General features: G+C 29.5%; 1 protein-coding gene across 1 annotated transcript in view; it reads right to left on the bottom strand.

The window, feature by feature from the left end:
* Positions 1-7,461: 7,461 nt before the first annotated feature.
* Positions 7,462-27,126, bottom strand: part of side-VI (sidestep VI) — a 127,430-nt gene continuing 107,765 nt past the window's right edge. The window contains exons 6-9 of the mRNA XM_065513607.1: positions 25,853-26,074; positions 17,642-17,947; positions 11,618-11,742; positions 7,462-8,403 (exon numbers count right to left, since the gene is read on the bottom strand). Coding sequence (XP_065369679.1) covers positions 7,570-8,403; positions 11,618-11,742; positions 17,642-17,947; positions 25,853-26,074 — 1,487 coding nt within the window. The 3' untranslated portion in view covers positions 7,462-7,569. The remainder of the gene's footprint in view (positions 8,404-11,617; positions 11,743-17,641; positions 17,948-25,852; positions 26,075-27,126) is intronic.

Below are 27,126 nucleotides of genomic sequence, written 5' to 3' on the forward strand. Positions count from 1 at the left end.
AAAGGTCGAACTTTTTTTTATATATGACGTATATTTGCGATAAAATTCTAAAGGAAATAAAACAAACCTTTTAACAATTATTTCGTCACTATAAAAAGTTACACGTATCCAAAGCTGAAGCATATTTTTATATATTTCAACTTTGCATGCGTATGTTTTTTAAGTTTTTTCCCAAAAAAAATTTCTTCGGGACTATATACATTTTTTTATGGACTGGAAAGAGAACTTAATGCAAAAACGTATAAAGTAAAATTTGACTTACTTGAGTGGACATTGTACCCCCCAGCCCTATCCAAACTTGCCCAATTTTAAAACAAAATTTTAGGTTTGAGTAAAAAATTCTAAAAACGCAAATCACCGATCCTCACAAATATGTCATATTTGTATAGCCCTATATGTTTTTACTATCATACTGTAAATAACGTCAAAGTGGGATATTTTCTAAAAAAAAAAACTCAGTTTTTGGAACACATGTTCCCCGTTTTAGGAATTTCGGTTTTTGAAAACAAAGAATGGCAACATTAGTGATTTGGTTGACTTAAGAACATTTAGATCTATATTACTTCCAAATTTTATTGTGATGTCTGTAACTGTTCAAATTTTACATTACTTCAAAGTTTTTATTTTTCTTGATGGAAAATCACCATTTTAAAATATTGTTAGTTTTTAAGTAAATGACGGCCGAAAAAGCACAAAATTAATGCATTTCACTAAAATTTCAATCTTCAAGTCATAGGGTCTCCACCGATATCAAAAACTTATATAAAATGCTTATATTTACTCATCAGCAGAAATCATAAAAAGAAACATAAAAAATCAAAAATTTTAAAAAAATATTTTATTTTACTTCCCATAAAATTGATTTTTCCACAAATTCCAACGTTGCTAACCCATAAGTAGGCAACTAAAAGGCACAGAACTATTTTCAAACACTCTTTTCATAGGTTGATCAATTGTCTATCATATGCCTTTTACATTTTTGGATTATCTCATTTCATTGCAACGAAAAAACGCCATAGTTCAAAATGGGGAAAAATAATTTTGAACCCATGTTTTTTTTTCTATAAAATTTTTTCACTATCAAATTAAAAAAAAAAAGATTTTAAAAAATTTTTAATTTTTTTTTCAAAATTTTAAAAATTAAAATTTTGCGGACCTGAAAATTATTCCCATAAAATTTTTTCACGATCAAATTAACAAAAAAAAACATTTTTTAAAAAATTTTTAATTTTTTTTTTCAAAATTTTAAAAAATTGAAATTTTGTAGGCCTGAAAATATTGATTTTACCTAATTTGGGAGTTATTTCATAATAAAATAAAGCCCAATTTTATTAGGACTTTTTTAATATTCCAAATTGGTCGTTATTTCATTAGGTGTTATTTTATGTCGCCGTTTGGATTTGCTAGGAATTTGTTCAGGATTTTAATATTCCTTTTAATGAATTGTAAATGAGTATTTACAACAAATATTGTATGAGGCCAAATGGAAAACTCGAAAATTTTACCCTGAAAATAGTGAAGAATCAAAAGTTTAAAATAATTATTAGTTTTCAATTCTATGGAAGTTCTTTTTAGTTATTACATAATACTGAGGAATATATTAAACAAATTAATTAGTGATCACTTCTTTTGATGATGTTTTTTTTTGTTGCTGATCATAGAACACAATGTCATTGGTTTTACTAATTTCTTTGAGAAAAATTTATTTTATAGTTGCTTTTAAACAATTCGTTCTAATTATTCTTTATTCATTACTTTGCCATTTCAATTAGTATATTTCATAATTTGTGATATAATTCATAATTGTATTTTTTTTTTTCGTTATAAATTTTTCTGTTGTATTGCCATATATTTTTATAATTGATTTTTATTAATTGCTCTTTAGTTAGTACAATAAAAAAAATATAACAATTTGTTTCTCTTTGTTGTATATTGTATTGTTTCAATATTATTTCATTTTTTTTTCGTAGCATTTTTATTAATTTTCAATAAAAATTTTATTCTATTTTGTTAACATTGCTTGAAATTTTTTGTGTTGCTGTGTTGCAGCAGCAGTAAACAAATATAAAAAAAATGAATTCATATAAATTAAATTTTTCTTGCTATATGACATGTGTTGACATTTTATACATTTACGTTGTTCAATCGTTAGCTAGCATATTTCATTTGCCTAAAGACACTGAAAGAAATATTTGTAAGACAAATAACGTAAATATTTAAAACTGCTTTAATTTGAAAATTTAAATTTGTTTAACAATTGGTATACATTTTTGGTTTTAAGTTGTTTATTTATTTTCACTAACAATATTTCTTTCAGTGTATTTTCTGTTTTATTTTTTTTTTGTTGTTTTTGTTTCATTGTTTTATTTCTGTTCTTTCTTGTTGCTTTAAAATTAATCATTATTGATTTATTGTATTGTATTGAGCCACAAAAAACAACCAACAAATGATTTTGATTGCTGGGATTTATGTATAAAACAGCAGCAAAATGTTTAAAGACAAATTTAAATTTTTTTATTTATCATGTCACTGTGTTTAAACACCATTATGTCATTTTATAAAATACTTGCGATTTAATATTTAAAAATTTTGCATAAAAATAACTACAAAAGAAAGAGTTTGTTGCTAGGGAAGCAAACAGAAAATATAAACTATGGGAATTAGCGCAATTGTTGTTGAGTAAATTGTAAGCAATAATAACAAAATTAACCGATTTCATTAAATTAGTTTGAAAATCATTTGAACGTTTTCCAGATTTCTTTAAAAAATTTTAACTTGTAATTTTTTCCGCATGAATCAACTCAGCGTATGAGTAATATTAAGAAATTATATATTACTCATACTTTCTGTTAACAAGAAAATGTTTAACCTGTTTAGTTACACAGGCCGACAACATTTGAAACAAGTCGAAACTTAGGGACCAGAGTTTACTTTTTAATGGTTTGAGTTGCGCTATGTCTTAATATAAAGTTTGAAGAAACTCAGTGTTTCACAAAATTCGAATATAGCTGTTTTTATAAAATGTGTTATGTTGTCTGAAGGTCCTACCTATTGGGTTCAAAATAATTGTTTAACTTCTATATATATTTGTTAAAAAATCCTAGTTTTTCACTATATTCTTGGTGTTTTCGCTATGACTGCAAAAATGTATATTTTTCGATACATTTTATAACAATCTTGCAGTCACGTGTATATTTCCATCAAAATGCTTTTCGAATTATATAGATACCTCTTCTATTCTCTTATATATCGTCTGTGAAATGTTCACGGTAAACACAGGACCACAATAAACAAGTAAGAGTGCTATATTCGGCTGTGCCGAATCTTATATACCCTTCACCAAATTATATTTCAAAATAAAAATTTTAAATATTTTTAGGTAAACAAAATTTATTTTTTTTCTAAAGTTGTTTTTTTAATTTTTTGGAAAAAAAAATTTCTAATTGTTATATTTTTAAAAATGTTTTTAAAATTTAAAATTTTAAATTTTAATTTTTTTTTTTTTTTTGTTTTTGTTTTTTCAATTTTTTTTTTGGTGAAAAACAAAAATTCGGCTTCAAAATTTTTTTCCGATTTTGACCCATAGTAGGTCCAACTTACTATGGTCTTATATAAGTCGTTGCAAATGTCTTCGAAATATCTATCATTAGATATCCATATTGTCTATGATAATGCCTTAGTAATCCAGATATAGGTAAAAAAATAGGTCAAAAATCGAGGTTGTCCTGGTTTTTTCCTCATATCTCAGCTATTTGTGGACCGATTTTGCTGATTTTAAACAGCAAACTTCTCGAAAGTATGTCTGACAGAATTATTGAAGATTTGGATCCCGAAGATATTTGGATCCCGAAGATAAAAATGTATTTCATTTATGTTTTATATTATTATTTTTTAATGAATCGTCAATGACTCAAACAAGTAAGAGATCTATATTCAAATTATACTTTAAAGCCATGGTAGGCGTTCATATTGTTCAGGTTACGATGATTTTCGTCAAACAACCCGAATGTGAACAAAAGAGCGTAATAGAGCGTAAAAATTCACACAATTCATTCAGTTTCTTGATGTTGTTGTGAATATTTTTTTTTTTACCCAAAAGAGCACACAAATTAAATGCCTCTTTTTGCCTACTAATGCTTTAAAATATAAATTTTAAATATTTTTAGGCAAACAAAATTTAAATTTTTTTTCGAAATTGTTTTTTAAAATTTTTTTCAAATTTTTTCAAAATAATTTTTTTAATATAAAAAAATATATATTTTTTTTAAATTTATTAGTGAAAAAAAATTCGGGTTACAAAATATTTTTCATGATTTTGACCCATTCCTGGTCCAACTTACTATAGCCTTATATACACCGTTGCAGTGGACTTCGAAATATCTATCATTAGATATCCATATTGTCTCAATTAATGACTTAGTAATCCAGATATAGATAAAAAATTGGCCAAAAATTGAGGTTGTCCCGGTTTTTCCGATTTCAAATAGCAACAGAGCGGGAGAATTCCCGATATACTGATGTTTCACTCATGTTTGTAAGTTATTTGGGGGCTACGGAAAGTTGATTTCAACAAACAGACGGATCGACGGACATGGCTATATCGATTCTGCTATCTACAATGATCCAGAATAAGTATACTTTGTGTCGCCAGTAAAAAAAGTAGAAATTACAAACGGAAAATAATAGAGTATTCAATGTAGAGATGGCTAAATGTTTCCATCAGCACTTTAAAGAAAAATAGCGCTGCTATCAAGGCAGATGTTACAAAATTTTGATGGACTATTGCTGATACCAACCTTCGGACTATATTACTCCATATACAGTTTTTTATAGGTTTTCCAAAGACCTGGTTCCCTACAGGAGTGAGTGCTGTAGGGATAATCTCGTATATGAATACGATACCAGGATATATACAGATAGATCTAAAATGAGCTGCGGTGTTGGCTCTAGTGTTTTCTGTGAAGGACATGGGACATGTATCTCATACCATCCTTCGAATGAATGTTGTGTTTTTCAGGCTGAAAGTTTTGGGATTACGGTAGCTTTTAGTACAGGCTGGCTAAGTTAATTTGACACTCTTTTAACAAAAAACTAATTATTCAACCGATAATCCGTTATAGAAGGGATATATCAAGGTTTCTGGCAGTATTAACGGGATTATTAACTCGGTGCTAGGTAAGCATGCATATCTTCTTGGACTACCCTTTAACGATCATTGTCGTAGCTGTAAGGATAAGGAAAAAATGATTTTCCACCTTCTCTGAGATATTTAACGGCAACAAGTTGGTTCTAAAAACTTCTTGTCGAAACACTGCCGTTTCAGCTCTATCACATAAACAAACCAATCTTAAAAAGAAATAATTGGGGTATTCACATGGTCTGCTATTAGTCGTATTTTCATAATGTCCTAATATATTATAATAGTTGTTGTTGTGTTTTAAACAAAAAAAGTATTATTTTATTATATAACAATAAACTTAGTTTAAATAGTGTTGTTAGTTTGAAACATTTTTGTTTGAAACACAACAAAAATTTGTTTAAACTACACAGAAAAAAGAAATTCATAATTGGAATGAATTTTGTAATAAATATTATTAATCGAACATGACATTTTTTTCCCAAACTTTTTCATTCAGAATAAGAACATGTTCATAAATATTATAAAATTGTTCATGACGGAAATTTTTGCTTTTTTTCCATAAATTTAATAATATTTTATAATAAATTGCATTATATTTGCATTACCTAATAAATTAATTCAAAACTATTTGCATAATAGCCATATATTGGCCAATATTTTAAGATGAATCAACAATATCTGAAACTTAAAAAAAATATCATTAAACATAATAAAATATCCATAAACATTAAGCATACATCCCCTTAAACAAATGTAATAAATTTCGCGCATATTTTCTCAGTTTGTATCTGAAAATCATAAAAATAAATAAAAAATTTTCCAAGGAAAATTTCTAACATTTTTCAATAACATAAAAATATAAATGAAATTGAAATTATATTTTTCAAGACTTCTAGATTTATTCAAAACATAAAATATGAAAAAAATCTTAATATTATTTATAAATGTTATGAATTGAAATCAATGAAATCAAATCATAATATTTATGTTGAAACTTTTTTCTGTGTATCATAATATATTAGAACATTATGACAATATGACCAAATAGTAGACCGTGTGAATACCCCAAAAAAATCTAGTAGTCATAAGCGTAAGTCTCTCCAACGACCATTTAAAACGATAATTTCAAATGAACTCATAAAACATATAATTTTAATAAATTTGAACGCATGATATCTCAGCAAATAGAAGAGAGGTCTTTTTAGCAATTCAGAAAACATGATAACTTCAAGTTGTGACTTAAAAGTTTTTCGTAAAATAAAGCCGAACAAATTTTAGGTTAAGATATCTTAAAGAATAATATATAACGGAAGGCAATTGTTAGAACTTTCAGACGACACAAAACAATTTTATAAATAACTTTGAACTTGAGCTGTAACGTCACGGATATTGTGAAGAATGCCGTTTCTTCAAACTTTAGGCTAAGATATCTCAAAAATCTGATGTGAGCAGCTCAAGACTTTAGACAATTATAAAATACTCTGGTCGCAGAATTAAAAAAAATCTGTTGTCCTGTATAATCTATGTACTCCAATTTCAATGTTAGTCGTAGGGATTTATGTATGTTGTCTTATATTAGCTTCAATGATAGGTTTTTGTGTTGTCCACTTTCAGCTTCAATCGTAGTTTCTTATTTTATTAAATCTTATATTCAATCGTAGTTGTTTATATTGTATAATTTTAACTTCAATTGAAAGGCTTAAATACTTAAAATTTAGCATTTCAATTACTTTTGGTGCCCCGATAGACTAGACGCTCGAGTTCTGGACTATCAATTTGAGGGTTGCGGGTTCGATTCCCGCAAGAAACTCTGGGTGTATCTGCATACAAGCAAAACGCTTCGCAGTTAGTGTGTCTATGCATAGCAAATTTAATATTAAAATTCTAGCAAAATTTTATATCTAAAAAAAAGAAATAATAGTGATTCACTCTCAAAAAAGACTAAAATGTGACTCCAATCAATTAATCGCACACTATAAATTGATATACTAAACGCAGGAGAAAACTTATAAAATGTCATTTCAACCTTTATTCAAAACTTAAATATGAATCTTAGGAAATATAAATGAATAAATCACAACTCTGAAACTCATGCCGAATCTTCTATTTTATACAAAATATTTAAATATTTAGAAAAAAAATTTTTAACTTTAACTTTAATAGAACCTTATAAAAAATCATAATCATTTTTATTACTCTTTAAACAATAATTTTATTTCTATGAAATATCAAATATACTCTGTGACAATTTTTTAGTTTTCATTTGCTTTTAATACTCTTTTAACTATTTTTACAACATCATCATTATCTTCGCCCCCCGCCATTAATCTTGTACTCTTATACTCTCTACTCTCACTCTTATATGTTTACTTACGCTCTAACTCTTAGCCTTAATAACTAAATTTCTATTATTCTTTTCCTTTTTACACTTAAACACAACTCTCCTGCTGCGAGTACATTAGTGGGGTGCGTACAGTGACGATTTCACGCGAGTACGATTTGCCCACGGCTGAAAGACCTGATATGGAGCTGGTGGGACTGGTGACAGCGGCAGTAGCTAAGCCACTGCTATTGCTGGACACTAGAATCTGTCCCAACTGAGCGGAGTTTGGATGCACTTGATGCAGCTGTTGCTGCTGCTGATGTTGCTGGTACGATGGAGGCATGGGCAGAGTGCCGTGATGATAAGCAGACGCTGATGTTGTGCTACTACTGCTGCCACTGCAGGTGGGCTGAGCATTAGCCATCATTTGCATCATGGATGTTGAGCTGTGTGGAGGCACATTTTGTGTTTGATGATTATGGGGCAGGGTGTGATAACCGCCGGGATGTGAAGGTAGCGTATACATTTGTACGGTGCCCGGCGACACGGTGGAAGGTGTGCCCTGGGACGCTGGTGAGGATATACAAGGCGGGAATGGTGACACAGAACTGGAATTGCTGGCGCTTGTATTTGTGGTCTTGTAATGATCTATTTGAGCATATATCGTCGGCTCCTCAAAGTAGTCGTACGAGGGCGGAGGAGCCATGGGTTTGTTGCGTTGCAGTGTACTCGTTGCCGGTATGGTAGGCAACAGTTTGCGCACACTGGAACCATGAGGTAAGGTACCAGCTGTCATGCCACTTAGATTGGGATTAATGCCGGCTCCCTGCAGCAACATGCTGCTGCTACAATCGACTGATATGGCTTTTTTAGGATTTGTGGTGCTGGCAACACCACCCCCCGTTGGCAAGGTAAGTTCAGCATAATGTAGTTCTTCATCCTGCAACGAAAGCAAAAACAAAAAATTATTATAAATTAAAAAATTCATTAGTATTTTTTTTTAAAGTTTTAATATTATTAAAATTTACACCTTGTTGTTAAATAACAGCAACAACAAAAACTTATCAAATAAAATAGTATTACACGTTGCGCTGCCAACTTGGCAATGGGGATGTTAAAAATGTTAATAATATCGTAGTGATGATGATAATGATGATGATGTTGTTATAATTTTTTTTTTTTTTGCTGATGTTGACAACACAACCTGACACAATAGGTTGCTTGTAAATTTGTGTTTATTTTAGTAAAACTTGTAGTTGTTTTTGGTTGTTTGTTTTAAGTATACAAAAAGTTAAGTCAGCACATTAAGCAAAACAAACTTTAAGCAATTAATGCAAAATAATTCCACAAAGTTATTAAACATTCAATTTCATTGTAAAACAAAGTAATCAAAACTTTTTTTTGGATTTTATTTTTGCTACATCTTCTTTATTTTGTTCTTGCAATATTATATTTACAAGGAAGCAACAACAACAACTGTAGCAGCAGCACAACAAAACAAACAAACATTGTCATCTTTGTCAAACTCATCATAAATATCAACATCATCATCACCAGCAACATTGTTGTCTCAATGGTTATGCTTCAAGACAGCCACTTTTTTAAAGCCTGCTCATCATCATCGTTGTCATCTTTTTTTTGTTTTGCACTTTTCCAACTAAAAACTTTTGTCTTAATTCATTGTTAAATTTTTTTGGGGCTGCCTTTTAAAAAGTGTGCTTAAGAATGTAACAGATGTGTTGTGGAGTTTTTCGCTGTGGTTTTATGTTTGCAAGCTCTTTTCTATTTAAAATTTTGTTTCAAGGTTTTCTTGGAAGAAATGTTTATTTCGATGAATATAGTGAATATAGTGAATTTGAGTTTTACTAGATTTACTAGACTTTGACAATTAATTAAATTAGAGGAACTGGTTTGTAGGCAAATCGATTTGAAAATTCCTATCGCTAGACTTATGTAATTATGTCAGAAATATAAAAGTGTATATACTTGGTTAAAAGAAACTTTAAGATGCAAAAACCTAATCGTAGGACTTTATTAAGTCAAATTTAATCTTCAATCATGGGTATTGATCAAGACAAATTTCATCTGCATTCGTGGGTCTAAAACAAGTTAAACTTTGACTTCAAAAGTAGGTCTTTCTTAAGTCAACTTAAATTTTCAATCGTGGATCCTTATCAAGTCAAATTTTAGCTTCAATCGTGGGTATTTACAAGTCAAATTTTAACTTCAAACATAGAACCTTTTCAAGTCAATTTTTAACGTGAATCATGGGTCCTTATCAAGTCAAATTTTAGCATCAAACGTTGGTCTTTATCGAGTCAAATTTTAACTTCAATCGTAGGTCTTTATCAAGTCAAATTTTAAATTCAATCGTAAAACTTTTCCAAAACAAAATTTCACTTCAATCGTAAGTCTTTATCAAGTCAAATTTTAACTTCGATCTTAGGTCTTTATCATGTCAAGTTTTAACTTCAATCGGATTTCTTTATCATGTCAAATTTTGGCTTCAATCATAGGTCTTAATCAAGTCAAATTTTAGCATATATCGTGGATGTTGATTTAGTCAAATTTTTACTTCAATCGTAAGGATTTTTCAAGTCAAATTTTAACTTCAATCGTGGATATTTACCAAGTAAATTTTAACATAAATCGCATGTCTATATGTTGTCAAATTTGAGCTCCAACCGTGGGTCTTTATGTTGCCAAATTTCAGATTCTATCGTGGATCTTTATGTTGTCAAATTTGAGCTTCAATCGGGGGTCTTTATATTGTCAAATTTGAGCTTCAATCGGGGGTCCTTATGTTGCCAAATTTCAGATTCAATCGTGGATCTTTATGTTGTCAAATTTGAGCTTCAATCGTGGGTCTTTATCAAGTCAAATAAGAGCTTAAATCATGGGTATTTATGTTGTCAATCATGGGTGTTTACGTTGTCAAATTTGAGCTTCAATCGTGGGTCTTTATCAAGTCAAATAAGAGCTTAAATCATGGGTATTTATGTTGTCAATCATGGGTCTTTATGTTGTCAAATTTGAGCTTCAATCGTGGGTCCTTATGTTGTCAAATTTGAGCTTAAATCGTGGGTCTTTTTTTTTGTTCTTATGTTGCCAAATTTTAGCTTCAATCGTGGGTCTTTATCAAGTCAAATTTGAGCTTCAATCATGGGTCTTTATGTTGTCAAATTTGAGTTTCAATCGTGGGTCTTTATGTTGTCAAATTTGAGTTTCAATCATGGGTCTTTTTCAAGTCAAATTTGAGCTACAATCGTGGGTCTTTCTCAAGTCAAATTTGAGCTTCAATCATGGGTCTTTATCAAGTCAAATTTGAGCTTCAATCATGGGTCTATATCAAGTCAAATTTGAGCCTCAATCATGGGTCTTTATCAAGTCAAATTTGAGCTTCAATTATGGGTCTTTATCAAGTCAAATTTGAGCTTCAATCATTGGTCTTTATGTTGTCAAATTTGGGCTTCAATCATGGGGTTTTATGTTGTCAAATATGGGCTTCAATCATGGCTCTTTAGCAAGTCAAATTTAAATTTCAATCGTAGGTCATTATCAAGTTATATTACAACTTCAGTCGTAGGATTTAGACCTTCAATCGTGGGTCTTTATCAAGTCAAATTTTAATCTTAATTGTGGGTCTTTATTAAGCAAAGTTTGAGCTTCAATCGTTGGTCTTTATCAAGTCAAATTTGAGCCTCAATCGTAGGTTTTTATGTTGTCAAATTTGAATATCAATCGTGGGTCTTTATCAAGTCAAATTTGAGCTTCACTCGTTTGACTTTATAATGTTAAATTTGAGCTTCAATCGTGGTCCTTTGTAATGTTAAATTTGAGATTCTATTGTTGGTCTTTATAATGTTAAATTTCAGCTTCAATCGTGGGTTTTTATAATAATAAATTTGAGCTTGAATCATAGGTCTCTATCAAGTCAAATTTTAACTTCAATCTTGGATCTTTATCAAGTAAAATTTTGGCTTCAAGCAAAGTTATGTTGTCAAATTTTATTAGATTTACCTTAACCTAACTCATGTGAAGCTTTAACTGATATCATTAAATATAATCTCCAAAGAAAATTATTTCAAATTATCTTATTTCACATATTTGAAAAAACAAAATTTATCATCTTTATAAACATTTGCTAAACTTACCTTACTGCTTTGATATAAAACACGTTCATCGTTTGTCGGTTTACAGCTGATTTCCGCTTCACTGGTAGTCGATAAATGACCGGATGGTGTTTGTGTTGCTGATTTTTGTTTGTATTCACCATCAACTGCATACATATATACAAAATTTATTTGATTTGGTGGATCATTAAAAACGTTAGCAATTAGTGTTGGCAAAATGAAAATAAAGAGAAGAGAAGAAAATTAAATCAATATTATTAGCACAATTATTGAAGAGTTTTTGTTTTCTTTCTACTAAAATTTACACAAATTATTTTAAACAATCTAAACTATTTTTTGTTTTTATATATTTTTAAGAAAATTAAGTAAGGAATACTTTTGTGTAGTGAAAATAAGCAATAAGTTATAGCTGTTAAATTTGTGTTTCAATTTTAAACTTTTAGGTATCGTAAATTCTATTGAATGCTTAAACTAATTAGCTTGTTATAAAAAAAAGTTCAACATATTCTTAAACTCTCATTAAACTATTTTCCTTATAGTTTAATTTTGTCAAAAGTAAAATCTTAACAATTGTTCTAGGAAAACTTTTATTCAAATCCTTTTGGTTCTTGTTGCTGTTTAGTTTTTGTTACACTGTAAGGTTTCATTCAGCTATGCTGCAGCCTGCTTTTGCAGCCTGTATTTAATTCATTTCTCAATTTAAACCAATTAATCTAAGTCTTTGGCTGTTGCTGTTGGTGTTGCTATTGCCGTTGTATGCATTTTAGTATGTGTTTTACTGCAATGCAATTGCTTGTTATCTTTAATTTCCCCAAATACCACATTAATTCCCACATGTTTATGCAAGATTTGTGCAAATATACCCTAAATTCATTCCCATTTAAATTTACTTTGAGTTTTTTTTTTTTAGTTTTGCAAACAACACCATATTCATTACAAAGATTTTTAAGGATGTGCATACATAGGTTCACATACCTACATTAACTATCATTATTTGACATACATACATTTAAGGTATTTGAGTGAATAATGTATAATATGTTTTTTTTTTTTGGGAACACATATAATTTTGAGGTGGCTGCATTGAAAATGGAACGGATGTTTTGTTTTGCTAAAAAAAACTGGGTTAGATTTGAATATGTCCAACTCACGACAAACAATTACATCTTGGAATGAAAATTTCATTTGAAAATCGAAAAAGTGTCAAACAAGTGTCAAACACCATGAAAAAAAGGGGGTGTATTGATTTTGTCATTAATATTATGTAACAGATCGAAGTATTCATCATAGATCCACATAAGTATATATATTTTGGGTGTTCATAAGATTCTAAGCTATGTTCGTCCGTCTGTCCGTCTATTGAAAACACGCTATAGCCCAAATACAAATACTGTCTGTTGATAAGGATTGAAAATGTCGATTTTGGTTCATGATTTTATCTAGCCCCCATACAAAGGTCCCCTCAGAATACTGTTTGAGCAGCCATAAATATGTTGATTATGCGGCAATCCTGATAAAATTGTGTACAGTTAGAAATACAGACGGACATAACTAGATCATTTTAGGATCTTATGAGGAGCCAGAATATATATGATAGTGTAGGTCTGTGACAAATAAAAATATGTGTGATAAACGGAAAGACAAAAACAGTATACTCCCATTTTTTTGTTGATGGTGGGTAGAAAAGATGTGTGAAAATTTTGAAAAGAATTTAGGGAAAATTCGAAATATTTTTATTGAAAATTAGTAGAAAATTTAGTGAATATTCAGAGGAATTTTTTAAAAAATTGGATACAAGTTTTTTGTAAAGATTTGAAGGGAATTTTGGTAAAAATGGTAATCAATTTGTAGTAAAAATAAATAAAGCAATTTGTAGTGAAAATTGAAGCAATCGATAATTGGAAATTTTTGTTAAAAATTGGAATAAATTTTTACTAAAAATTAGAATAAATTTTTACTAAAAATTGGAATAAATTTTTACTAAAAATTGGAATAAATTTTTACTAAAAATTGGAATAAATTTTTGCTAAAAATTGGAATAAATTTTTACTAAAAATTGGAATAAATTTTTACTAAAAATTGGAATAAATTTTTACTAAAAATTGGAATAAACTTTAACTAAAAATTGGAATAAATTTTTACAAGAAATTGGAATAAATGTTTACTAAAAATTCGAATAAATTTTTACTAAAAATTGGAAACTATTATTAGTGGAAATTGGCAAAAACTTTAAAACGAAATTTTTAAATTTTTCGTATGAAAATTTAAAACAATTTTAATTGAAAATTAAAAAGATAGTGAAATTGGAAAACAACTTTTAGTGAAAATTGGAAACTATACTTAATAAAAATCTAAGACAACTTTTAGCAAAAACTGGAATTAATTCTAAGTAAAAATTGCTATAATTTTTTAGTGAACTAAAGCCACTTTCTTTCTATACAAAAGTAGAAGACATTTATGGCGAAAATTTTAATAAATTTTATGTAAAAATTGAAATTGAATGCATATTTTATTGATAATAAATTGTAAAATAAAAATTTTTTCATTGACAATTTTTGGTAATGAAAAATTGTCTTTGAAAGATTTTAGTAAAATGGTTTCTTGTTGAAAAAACAAATTCTTAGTAAAAACAATATTTCAATTGTGTTAAACATTTCTTTAATACAAATAGAAAATAAATTTGCCTAAACGGGGATTTTTAAGTCCGATAGAACTGTAAAAATAACACAGAAAAGTGAACTTTTTTCAATACTTTTTCTTTATTCGAAATATTAACATTCGAAAATGATTTCAGGTATATGGCCGGCTGTTCTTGACGAAACGCAATCTGGGCGTCCAATTTTGGGCCAATTTTACGAGCATTTCTGACCATATGTCACAAATAACACAAACATTATTGGTCTTAATTGTTTATCAGAATAAACCAGTGACTTCACGTGGCCCTACAGGAAATAATCGAGAGGTATCAAATCGTACACCTTAGAGGCCAATTAACAGTTCCATTTGTCACAATAAAGTTTTTCCAAATTTTGATTTAAAAAAATCGATGGTTGCGGTCGCCGCGGCGCGCCGTATGGCACGTAGCACCATCCAGTTTAAAAGATATATATCCCGGATGAATGTCAACATTGATCGTGGTGTGCTAAAGATCTCTATTGACCGCAAGATGAACTCCGACTTTAGTTTTGAATAAATAAGATCCGATGATGCAACAAGCGTGTAAATTGCAACCAACTGTACATTCTGGATGTAATGGAGACTGACCCTACATTCTCCATTACATCCAAAATGTTGTGACTTGGTCTCATTCTTTAAACGGCAATTTTTTTTAACAAACCAGTTAAGCCAAAAATTAGCCATATCGCTGAACACAATTTTGCGATAAAACAGACGTCTATAACTGATTTTCAATGTTAATTTGAATAATTTGATAGTTTGCCAGAATATACTGATCATAAATGGCAAAAAGTGAGCGCTTTATGACAAATTGTTTGACAATTAACCCTTTCGTAAATTCTGTAGAGCTATATTGGAAACAGATTTTGGGGAGAATTTTTATTGAAAATTGCAGGTACTTTCTGATAAATCTTAAATATATTTTTACTACAATTTTGAGACAACCGCTTGGACAGTTGGATGCAGTCACAACAATTTTAGAGAAACCCGTTTTCAGTAAATATTTTATAAAAGAAAATTGTTGGTGAAATAAATTTTCATTGAAAATGTTTGTTGAATAAAATTTGTCATAACAAAGATATTTTTCAGTAATATTGATTGTTAAATTATTTTCATTGGATTTCGGCAAAGTATATTTATATACTTTGGATTTCGGGAACCGACAGTTTCAGTAAAATATGTTGTTGGTACAAAATTTCAGAAATAATTTTCAGCAAAAATTGCTTTTTTCAGTGATTTTTTTATACCCTACACCACCACAGTGGGGAAGGTATATTGGGTTAGTGCTGATGTTTATAACATGCCTAAATATTGTCCCAACACCCACCTTAAAGTATGCCAATCTACTCAGGATCACTTTCTGAGTCGATTTAGCGATGTCCGTCCGTCCGTAATCAAACTACAGTTCGCAACTTGAAAGATAAATTTGTAAAAATTTGGTACAAGCTCTTCTATTGACCCAAGGACGAAGCCTATTGAATTTGGTTAGAATCGGTATATTATTTCTCCTATCCCCCATACGATTGCATATCTGAAAATAGTTAAGCTCTCATAAATACCTCAGTTATAAAGATTTCCAAACCAAATTCCGCAAAAATAAGTTTTATATAAGTCAAACTCCCCTCACAAAATTATGTGCTGATCGGTCCACAATTAGTCATAGCTACCATGTAGACCCACTTCCGAAAATCACTTTAATTAGCATAAAACTCTTAAAAATATTGGTATTCTCATAAAACTCAACACAAATAATTTATATATATACAAAAGTCATGTCACTAAATTTTATAATGATCGGTCCATAATTAATCATAGCTTCCATATAATGCTCACTTCCGAAAATCGTTTTAATGAGCGTAGATTTCTTAAAAAAGTTGGTATTCAAACAAAATTTAATACAAATAGCTTTTATATACACAGAAGTCATGCCACCTAATTTTATGGCGATTAGTCCATATTTAGATTGGTGTAGAGTATCACATGGTCGGGCTTGAACTTTCAATGCAAAGTTTTAGTAAACATATTGTTGATGATTGAAAAGTTTTAGTGAGAAAAAAGATGTACAGTATAAGTTTTAAGTGAAATGAAAATTCGCAGTAATAGTTGCTGATGAAAATATTTTTTTTAAGTGAAAGTTTTTGAAGAAATAAATTTTTAGTGAAAATTTTTCGATGGTGGCCAAATTTTGAGCGAATTTTTTTTTTTGTGATACTCAAAATTGTATTGATTTTTTATTTAGGGAAAAACGAAGGGAAAATGTTTACTTGAATATAAATATTAAATCGTAGTAGAGTCATTATAATTAAAAAATGCTATATATTTTAAGAAAAAGATTGAAAGATTTTTGGAGAAAAAATTTTTTCTCTTTCTGAATAAAATTTTATTATTGAAAAATAATTTGGTGAAAAAAAAATGTAACCCATTTTAGGTCAGAACTAGTATGGCCTTATATAAATACTTCACTTCAAAGTTCTTAGAAATATCTATTATTAGATATCCATATTGTCTTCATTAATGACTCAGTATTCCAGATATTGATCAAAAATATATATCTCAGTCACTTGTTATCCGATTTTCCCAAATTTAAATAGCAACTGAAACGGGACTATAGCGGATGTATGAATCATGCATGCAAGTTGTTTGGGGGAAAGTAAGTTGTTCGTAAATTTGACTTCAACATACAGATAGATATAGGGATATGACTACATCGACTGCGCTATCTACAACGATCCGGAATATGTACAATTTAAGGGGTAGCTAAAGAAAATGTTTTAAATTATAAACGAAATGACAATCTTATAAAGTATTTTTCAATAACTTATAAATTTACCCGCTCTCCTTCTAACATCCTTTACATAGTTTGTCTACTAAATGTTAAAATATGTCACTTTAAGTTGGCTGCCTGCATATTTGCATAACCTCAGGTATAACGAAATGTAAAATAGAGAAATTGAGAGACACCGAGCAAACGAAAATAAAACACAAACACATTTCCTGTAGATCTTTCAAATAGTACCTACATAAATACAACAAAAACATTTCTACAAACAACACCATACCAGCAATTTAACAGCAACAAATACCTTTCACTAAGGCATCTCTCTAACTAATTCAGCATCTAACACACAAACAATGGCACAAAAAGGTGCTAGAGGTAAGGCGAACAGGAAGAGGTGAATAGAGCTGAATGTGGTAAAGGTAAAGCAAAAAGGGAATATGAAAGTAGAACAGGATTTGCTAAGGGTTAAAGTAATATTTGTCAAATAAATTCGACTGCACTTTTACCATGTAGTTTACAAGGAAAGGTAAAGAGATACATATATATATAAAAAAAGAAAGTTTGTATAGTATGAGTTTTGTATACATTACCGTCTTTGTAGGGCACCACATCTGGATTCTTTTCATCATTTTTCTTTTCATCGTATCTGGTATCCGTATCTGTATGACTTAATGGCAATGAGCTTTTATCTTTAATTTGCAAATTGTCAGGACGTGAGAATCTTTGATTTTGATGTTGATATTTTTGTTGCTGTTTGTGTGAGCGCAATTTCAATGCCGCAATTGTACCAATACCAATGCAAACTATTGCCACTAATATGCCCACAAATATGCCAACCGAGAGTATTGGTGTCAATTCAATATTTGTCTGTGATCCCTTGTACGAAGTCAAAGCCACTAAGGAATAAACCGAGAAAGAGAGAAAAGTTGAAATAGAAAAATGTATTAAAGTTGAGAATATTTCTTCTTTTTTTTTTTGCAAAATCAAGATGGATTTTTTATCTAAAAAAAAACAAAACAAACGAATGAAAATAGAAAAGAAAATAATTGAATTTTATTTTGTTTTAAGGCTAAAAAAGTATTCGTTTTATATTTTGAAGCATTTTCCATTTTGCCTTTAAGTATGAAAAATTAAATTCTTGTTCTTCGTTTTCCCCATATACAAGTATTTCTGTGTTTGTAGCATAATTGTGATTAGGGTGGCCTTAATTTTGTACTTTTTTGATTTTCGGTTCTGTAAAGTAGCTTCGTTTATAGGTTGCACATTTGATTTGAAATTTCGAGATTTGGATCAAAGTAGAAAAATTTTCCAAAAAAAAAATTAAAAGAAATAAATGTTGAAAAATAATTCCTCAAAAATTGTTTTTTATTTTATTTGCTCATAGTCTATACCTGATCAATTGTTATCATCATAAACGTCAAAATGGTTGTCAAGATATAAAATTAACAGGTATAGTCTTCATTTATTAGTATTATTGCTTTGTTATGACAAAACTGTTAGTGCTTTTGCACAGACAATTATGTCTAGACAACAAACGTCATTAATTGTTATGATAAATATTTGTCCAGTATAGACAGGGGGTTAAATTATAAAATAAAACATAACTTATTATAACATGCTACCAAAAAAAATCATAAAGTTTCAAATTCCAAAATTTCCAAAAAAAAAAAAAAAATTTGAAGAAAATTTAAAAAAATAAAAAAATTGTTTTCGATTTTATAATGCTGAATTAGGAAATTTCGTTTTTGGTCACAAAATTTTTAAATTTGTCCTTAACAACTTCAGATTGTTTCTTAGGATTGGTTTAAGGTGTTCGTAATTTTCCATTTCTAGGGAGTCAAATTTATCCAATACACCAAAACTAGACCTCTATTCTTTTTGATTTATAATTAAAAAATCACAAAATTTCAAAATCCAAAATTTCCAAAAAAAAAAATTTTAAGAAATTTTAAAAAATAAAAAAATTGTTTTCGATTTTATAACGCTAAATTAGTAAATAGGTTTTGGTCACAAAATTTTAAAATTTTTCCTTAACAACTTCAAATTGTTTCTTAGGATTGGTGTAAGGTGTTCGTAATTTTCAATTTCTAGGCGGCCAAATTTGTCCAATACACCAAAATTAGACCTCAATGCTTTTGGATATATGAAAATGCTCGATTTTTTAAAATTTGTATACCCTACACCACCATAGTGAGGAGGGTATAATGCGTTTGTGCAGATGTTTGTAACGCCCAAAAATATTGGTCTAACACCTACCTTAAAGTACACCGATCGACTTAGAATCACTTTCAGAGTCGATTAAACGATGTCCGTCCGTCCTTCTGGCTGGTTGGCTAGCATGTAAACCTTGTGCGCAGAGTACAGATCGCAATTTTGAAGATATTTCGATAAAATTTAGTACGTGTAATTTTTTCGGCCCAAGGACCAAGCCTATAGAAACTGGCTGAAATCGGTCCATTATTTCTCCTAGCCCCCATACAAATGTCCTATCGAAATTGGACTTTATCGGTCATAAATATTTAATTTATATATGTATCTCCACAAATTAAACTCCAAATAAGTTTTATATATACAAAATTCATCTCACCAAATTTTGTTACGATCGGTCCATAATAAGTCATAGCTCCCATATAGACCCGCTTCCGAAAATCACTTTAACTTGAAAATGTTGGTATACACACAAAATTCAACATACTTAACTTTAATATACACATAAATAACACGACCTAATTTCATGGTGATCGGTCCATAGTTGGTCATAGGTCCCATATAATGCCCACTTCCAAAAATCACTCAAAAATATAAATTATTGAATTTTTAAAAGAAAAATGTTTTTGCTCTTTTAGTAAGTGTAGGGTATTATATGGTCGGGTTTGACCGACCATACTTTCTTACTTGTTAGCTTTCATTTTGAAACTCTTATACAATTATTCAAATTATTGGCTATTGTAAGCTATAATCTTTTCCCAACTTTCTGTCAAAATATGGAGTCCGATCCCAAATAACTGCTTTCTTTTGAGGTCTAGAAAGTATCAAGCTAGTTTTGGATACTTTGTTCTGAAGTGAGAGGGCGTTCTGCTTCGATCAAAACAAATAGCATTCAACAGGGAAAGGTCTGGACTATAAAGCGGGTGAGACAAATGCAAATTCGGCCAATGCTCAATTCAAACAAATCAATTGCGTTCGGTACAGGTTCCCTGTGATGGTCTGGTCAGATTTTAGCAGCTCATAAGAGCATTAACTTAGCACTATAGATATTTGGCTTTGGTATCGATTCGGCTGGTTTACCGGTCTTCACATAAAATCTCTTACCCTTCGGGTTATCTTATAGGATCCATTTATCATCGCAAGTAATGATTCGGTGTAAAACTTATTTGCTTTTATAAAGTTCAAGCTGGATTTCAGACATATAAAGTCGTCTTTCAAGGTCTCTCGGCTTTAATTCGTATGGTACTCAATTTCCCTTATTATGGATGAATCTGGCTTCTCGCAAACATTTTAGAATTGCCGCTTGAGTAGCTTCCAATAATTTTACAAACTCTTGTTGAGTTTTGCAACAATCTTCATGGAGTAATATGCAAATTCTTGGCTGGCCTATGTGATCTTGGTCTTCCGTGTCAAACTCACCACCTCTAGCACGTCAAAACCGATGAATTCACCATAAACTTCGGTGAGCAATCGACATGCTTCAGCATCACTTTTTTCAAATTAAAGAAGTAAAACAAAACTTCCCAAATATGACGATACGTTGGTAGAAAATTCGATATTTTCGAAGAAAAAAAAAACATTGTTGTTTATGCTATAATATTCAATAACTAAGTGAGAATAAATGACAGATATATACCCTACAAAAAGATATATAGGTTATAAAAGATACGCCATCTTTCTAGTCTTGGAATTTTGTTTGGAAAATATTGACCCAAAACTCGAAACTTCAAATAAAATGGGCATCCTCTAACCGATGTTGCTCAAATTTTCAGCATTTGGTTTCTAGATGAAGGAAAACAATTTTGAATCTTGATAGTATCAAAACTCGTAAAAGTTTTAATTAAGTGCCACCCTAATGTAAGAGTGAATGGTATTATTATTCCTTACAATTGCCTTTTTATGTTAATTATTTGCTTTTTAAATGCTTGGCCTGTTTTTCTTTAGCTGCTTCATCTTTCTGTATATTTTGCTTGTTTTCTTGTTTTATTTTTTTCATTTTAATTTTTCGTTTCATTTCTATATTTTTTAGGTTGTGTTGATTGCTTTGCCTTAACAGCTTTTAAGCTAAATATCATTTTTTTTTTTCTTATGTTTGTAGCTTGCACAATTAGCTAAAGTGTGTCTAGTCTTCATTATAACCCTCCTGCTATCCTTTCGTTTCTCTAAGCTAGATACATTTTTATTCCTTAATGTCTTGGGGTAAGCAGTTAAATGCGAGTATGTATGTATTAGCTTGAGGATTTTGCAAAATGTTTCAGTTTTTAGCAATTTTTTTTTCCTTTTTGCTTTAACAAAATATGCTAATTTATCTTATTTTGCCTCTTGTGCTGCTTATTTTGATAAATTTTTGCTTTAAATTGTTTATAAAGTTTTCGTTGAAACAAATTATATTATATTTTTTTTTAAAGCAATTTCTTAAATAAATTTTATTTTTTCACATTCTTATACAGTAATTAACAACAGAAATTAACCCTTTAGTTTGAAATTTTTCTTAAATTGAAATTTTCAACAATTTCTTATATAAATGAATTAAAGTCGGTAATAAGAAGTTTTTCTAACAGGTTTTTCTTTTTGTTTAAAATCTACACCACTTTATAGTCTTTAATTTTCAACTTTCCCTCTTAAAGGGTTAAAAGGTCTTTTGCCTTAAACTGTCTTCTTTCATTATCTATTAGCTGTTTGCTTCCTCCCCCTTTTTGTTGCTTAGCTGCTGCCTTGTATTTCAATTTAATTTAATTATTTCAAATTTTTAGCATTATTTTGTATTCGCTTGTTAGATCTCATTTAACTGGCTGATTATTAAAAACAAGCTGAGAGAAAACAAAAAAAAAATGGTTAATAAATGGCAGCTAAATATAGCGCTAAATTCATAAAATTATTAAGAAACTTAAAAGGAAACAATTAGATATTCTTTTAGAAAAAATTAAACTTGTTTTAACACGCTATTTTGTTGTGGTAATGAATCCTTTAGTGGTGTTGGACAAACAGGATGTTTTAGTCCATGGAATTGAATTGTTGCCGGTATTTTTTTAAATACGGGACAGTATGTGTATATGTGTGGTAGAATTTGAACACTTGTGGGTAGGCTTTTTAAATTAATACAATATATTTTTTAAATTCACAATTTAAACTAAGAACTTCCACATAAATAAATTTAAATAATTGAAGTGATGAAAACTGTGCAACACGAAAATATATTTGCCCAATTCACAATTGATGTCGTAGTGTTGTAGCATTGTATGTCATAAATATTATTCAATTAATAAAAAAAATTACGACATACAACGACACCAATTGTGAATTGGGCAAATATATTTTTTAAATTCACAATTTAAACTAAGAACTTCTACATAAATAAATTTAAACAATTGGAGTGATGAAAACTGTAATTGGTTTAATAACACAGTGCAACACGAAAAAAAATAACCATATACGGACATCACTACCAAAGACCAAAAAAAAGACCCATGTCTCCCAGTTATTTCCAAATTCATGCACTTTTTCTATGGGCCCCCAAAGACTTGGGGCCTCGGTGTCATTTTTGGAAAAAAGTGATAATTTTCTCAGGCTCATTCTTGCGAACAGTTCGGAATTTTGATTTACTCTCTGAGGCAAAGTTGTAGCACTTGTCATAAAGAATAAAAATTGTAAACACATAAAATAAAAAACACTTCATCTTCAAGATTAAAATCGCAAAAAACTTAAAAAAATCTATTTTTTTAACCTTTTTTTACTGTTCAGGGCCATAGGTAGCAAACCGTTTAAAATTCAAGGAAACAATCAACTACAAAAATGTACCTAAGATCTCAGTAAACAACTTTCTAGAACATATGAACTTTCTAGGAATGATTCTTAACACCACGGTGCACCGTTTAGGTAGGTCAATGTAAGATAGTAAGAAAAAACTAAAGGAATTAAGTGTTTTTGGCCATAAACTGTTATTATAAACTAAAGCATACTTTTAGGATGCTCTAAAAAAATATATTTCTAAGGGCTTCATTTTATAAAACGAAAAGTTTGTAAGCGAAAACTATTTGTATGAAGAATATTGGGAAAAGGGTTTAAAACTTGAATATTTTCCATAGAATTTTATTTTAACGTTTGTCGTTTCGTTTTATAAAATTAGATCCTAAATTTATTTCGAATTTTTTAAAGTTTTTTGAGATTTTGATCTTGAAGATGAAGTTTTAGTTTTTTTAAATTTTTTGCGATTTTGATCTTGAAGATGATGTTTTTGTTGATATTATATGATCACAATTTTTGTTCTTTATGACATTTAGTTTGTGTTTGATAGTCGTATATAGCAGACTATCTAGTAAATTGAGGAGAAATTGGAAAATAGTGAATTTCGTTTGTTTTGTGGAAGAAAACCATCACTCGCATAAAGGCCAAGCTTGATAAATACTATGCGAACTCTACATCATAAAATAAATTTCAATGGTAACAAAGTGGTTTTCTGAATTTCGTTGTGGCCCAGTTGAGGTTACTACACGCGAAACAATTGAAAAAAAAAATCACGATATGGTGTTGACCGAGCTGAGATTGAAAGTTCGAGAGATTGTGGTAGCCATAGCAAAATCTGAAGGTTCAAAGGTTTCAATTTTGAATGATCACTTGGGTATGAGAAAGCTGGATGCCGCGTTTGCTCACAATCGGGTGCAAAAAAGGGTACGCAGATGTGCAGTTTCCAGGGCCAAAATCCACGAATTTGGCTACGAAATGCTCCCTCTTCCGCCCAATTCTCCAGATTTAGCCCCGAGTGACTATTACTTGCTTCCTAACCTGAAGAAGTGTCTCGACGGAAAGAGATTTGACACGAACGATGATGCAGTTTCCAAAGCCAAAATCCACGAATTAGGCTACGAAATGCTCCCTCTTCCGCCCTATTCTCCGGATTTAGCCACGAGTGACTATTACTTCTTTCTTAACCTGAAGAAGTGTCTCGAAGGAAAGAGATTTGACACGAACGATGAAAGCATCGCACAAAAAAAATATCTATTGTGATGACCTCGACAAATCTTATTCTTTTGGAGGGGATACAAAAATTGGAGATACGTTGGACAAAGTGCATAGAGATAATATTTTGAAAAATAAAATAATTTTTTTATCCAAAAGTCAGTGTTTTTCATTCAAAAAGGCACAGGTTATTTGACCCACCCTTTAAAATATATAAAAATTACTGAACATTTTTAATTGAATCACTTTATTTCAATACCGGATAATCTACGGACTGTCAAAGTCTCTAATTTTTCCTGAAAATAATTGTCTTGTAAACTATCAGTATGAGGATTGCGGGTTCGATTCCTACCAAAAGGTTTTGCATACAAAACTAATATCTACCCAGTTTGTGTATGTTTACAAAAAAAAACAAATTATAATTTTTAAAATACAATGAAAATATTTTTATTTTAAAATTCAATAATTTTTTTTAGTGAGTTATTTTCGTAAGTCGGCCTTTTATGAGAGCTATGTCTTTAGACACTGTACGAAGCGCTAATATGTTTAAAATAGAATGCATTTTAATGCTTCAAATTTACTCTTTCTGAGAGTAATGATTATTCCCCAACAAAGCTGTTCAAGATCTTGATGGGTGACTTTAATCCTCAGCTAAATTTATCGACTTGATAAAGGCCGTATATTGCGGCTCTATGATAACACTTATATTTGTCACCAATTTTCTGTGAGATAATCAAAAGAGACTCGTTTTAACAGGGGATACATATGGAGATTTCATAGAAAATTGTATTAAATTGTTTGTACCCTGTTAAGAAACTTGGATTTTCTCACATTTTCAACATACAGTAGACTTTTTTCATATAATTTCCCAAAAAAAAAAAAAACTTGTTAACCTTGTTCTACAAAAATGCTAGTTCTTCAAAATTAGCCAGCTACTCATCACTCCTATGCCTCAGGCCACCATTTCACAGCTTCATTTTTCTTTTCAATCAGCATACACAAAGATGAATGTCTTTAATAGTGAATTTCTTTTAAAATATATGCTTAAGGAAAATTATCAAGCAAAAAAAAAAAACCTAGAAATTTCCAAAAAATATGTTGACTTGAGAACAATTGAAATGTAAATAAAATATTATTTAACATATTCTAAAATGTTTTTTTTTTCGTTCTCTGCTTTGGTTCCTATTATTATTATTTGGGAAGCTCATGAAATATTCATAATTCTAAATTATATGCAAAAGAATAAGTCAGAGAAATTCGTTTTTCTCAAGAAACTTTTACAGAAATAAAAAAATACATACACACATACATACATATAAAATTATCTTCTACTTTACTCTGCACACATTTAGCTTTAAGCCTAAATGTATGCTATACACTATATCACTTAAAAGTAAGTGTACCAGCATATTATATGCTAAATTTTATGCTTGGTTTTAGCCCATCCTCACTAACCTAAAGGCCATAAAAATGTTGTTTAAAATAAAATTATTATTTCTTTAAAGTATCATAATAAAAATTCTTTGACAAATTTTCTATTTTATTATTTACATTTGGCTTCTGTGAAATAAAAATAAAATTTATTTTTAAGAAATAAAAACAGAATTTGTTTGTAGGTTATAAAAATGTAAACCGACCTGTTTGCTTTTCTGCGGCCTTTAAGGTGTAACCTTCCAGCAGCACTGGCTCACTGCGACCTCTTAAATTCACCGCATAAACAAAGATTTTGAAAAAACGTCCAGAATCCAAAGCATTTACACTTAAAACAGGATATTTGGAGGATATATTGGCCTGTAAAGTGGCAGTTTGTTGATCAAAGATTTCCAATAGAAACCATTGACGTAAGCCGCCATCGAAACCTGAAAAATAAATTAAATATATATTTTTTTTGTTAAACGTTGAATAAATATTTACATGTTTATTAATTTTATTATAATCACACAGATTTTTTCTTATGGCTGTATGCGTTTTGTTAAACAAACAAGTGATTTATAAAATGCTAATCTGTTTTGTTTATTTAAATAATAGAAATTTTAATTTGTTGAATTTTTATTGTTATTGACATAAATATTTCATTGTTTTTTATTCACCTTTTGTATTAAATATTTGTGTAGTAGTTTGTAAATAAATTCAGTTTGTTTTTTAAAATTTAATAAAAACAAAATAATTTATTGTTCCAACAGGAAATGTCGTGGGCTTATCTTTACATGCGTCATGTTGTCATGTCAAAAACAATAGCTTTCAGCACATTTTACTATGTATACGTGTGAGTGCTACTACGCTTAAATATATGCAAAGTCCACTTTGTGCGTCAAAAGAAGAAAATTATTTACATCAGAATGTTGAAGATAAAAATAGACTTTTCTGCTATTGCTGCATCAACAATGGGAATTGAATATTTTAAAAATTTATTTGAAATAAATTTGATGAAAACAAATTTTTATCCGTAGAGGATTTTTGTAACAAAAATTATATTCAAAAATTTGATTTCATTAAACCTACGTATTTGAGAGTTTAAATCTTGTTAAAAATGAGCAATGTATAAATCTCTGATGCATTGCAGAAAAATGAGTAAATGCTTATTCTTATAAGATAATGAAACACACTAGAGGCCGATCTAAAACTTTTTTTCAGAACCGAATCTAATATGTGGCCTAATTTGCAAGAAACCGAAACTTTTAAATTTTAGTCAATGAATGGATTTTATGATTTTCGTTATCTTAAAAAATTCAAATATTTACTGGTATTTACTTATTTTTGCGGCTATTAGCATGACTTACGGATTTATATTTTAGAAAAATCTAGCAATTGTACTCGGCGAATTATCGTTAAGGAATTGGAGAAAAATTGCGCTGAGATATAAAAGATTTAAAAAAAAAATCATTCAAATAAAAATACTTTTCTATGAAAA

This window comes from Calliphora vicina, chromosome 1 (genome assembly GCF_958450345.1).
Source record: "Calliphora vicina chromosome 1, idCalVici1.1, whole genome shotgun sequence".
Taxonomy (NCBI): Eukaryota; Metazoa; Arthropoda; class Insecta; order Diptera; family Calliphoridae; genus Calliphora; species Calliphora vicina.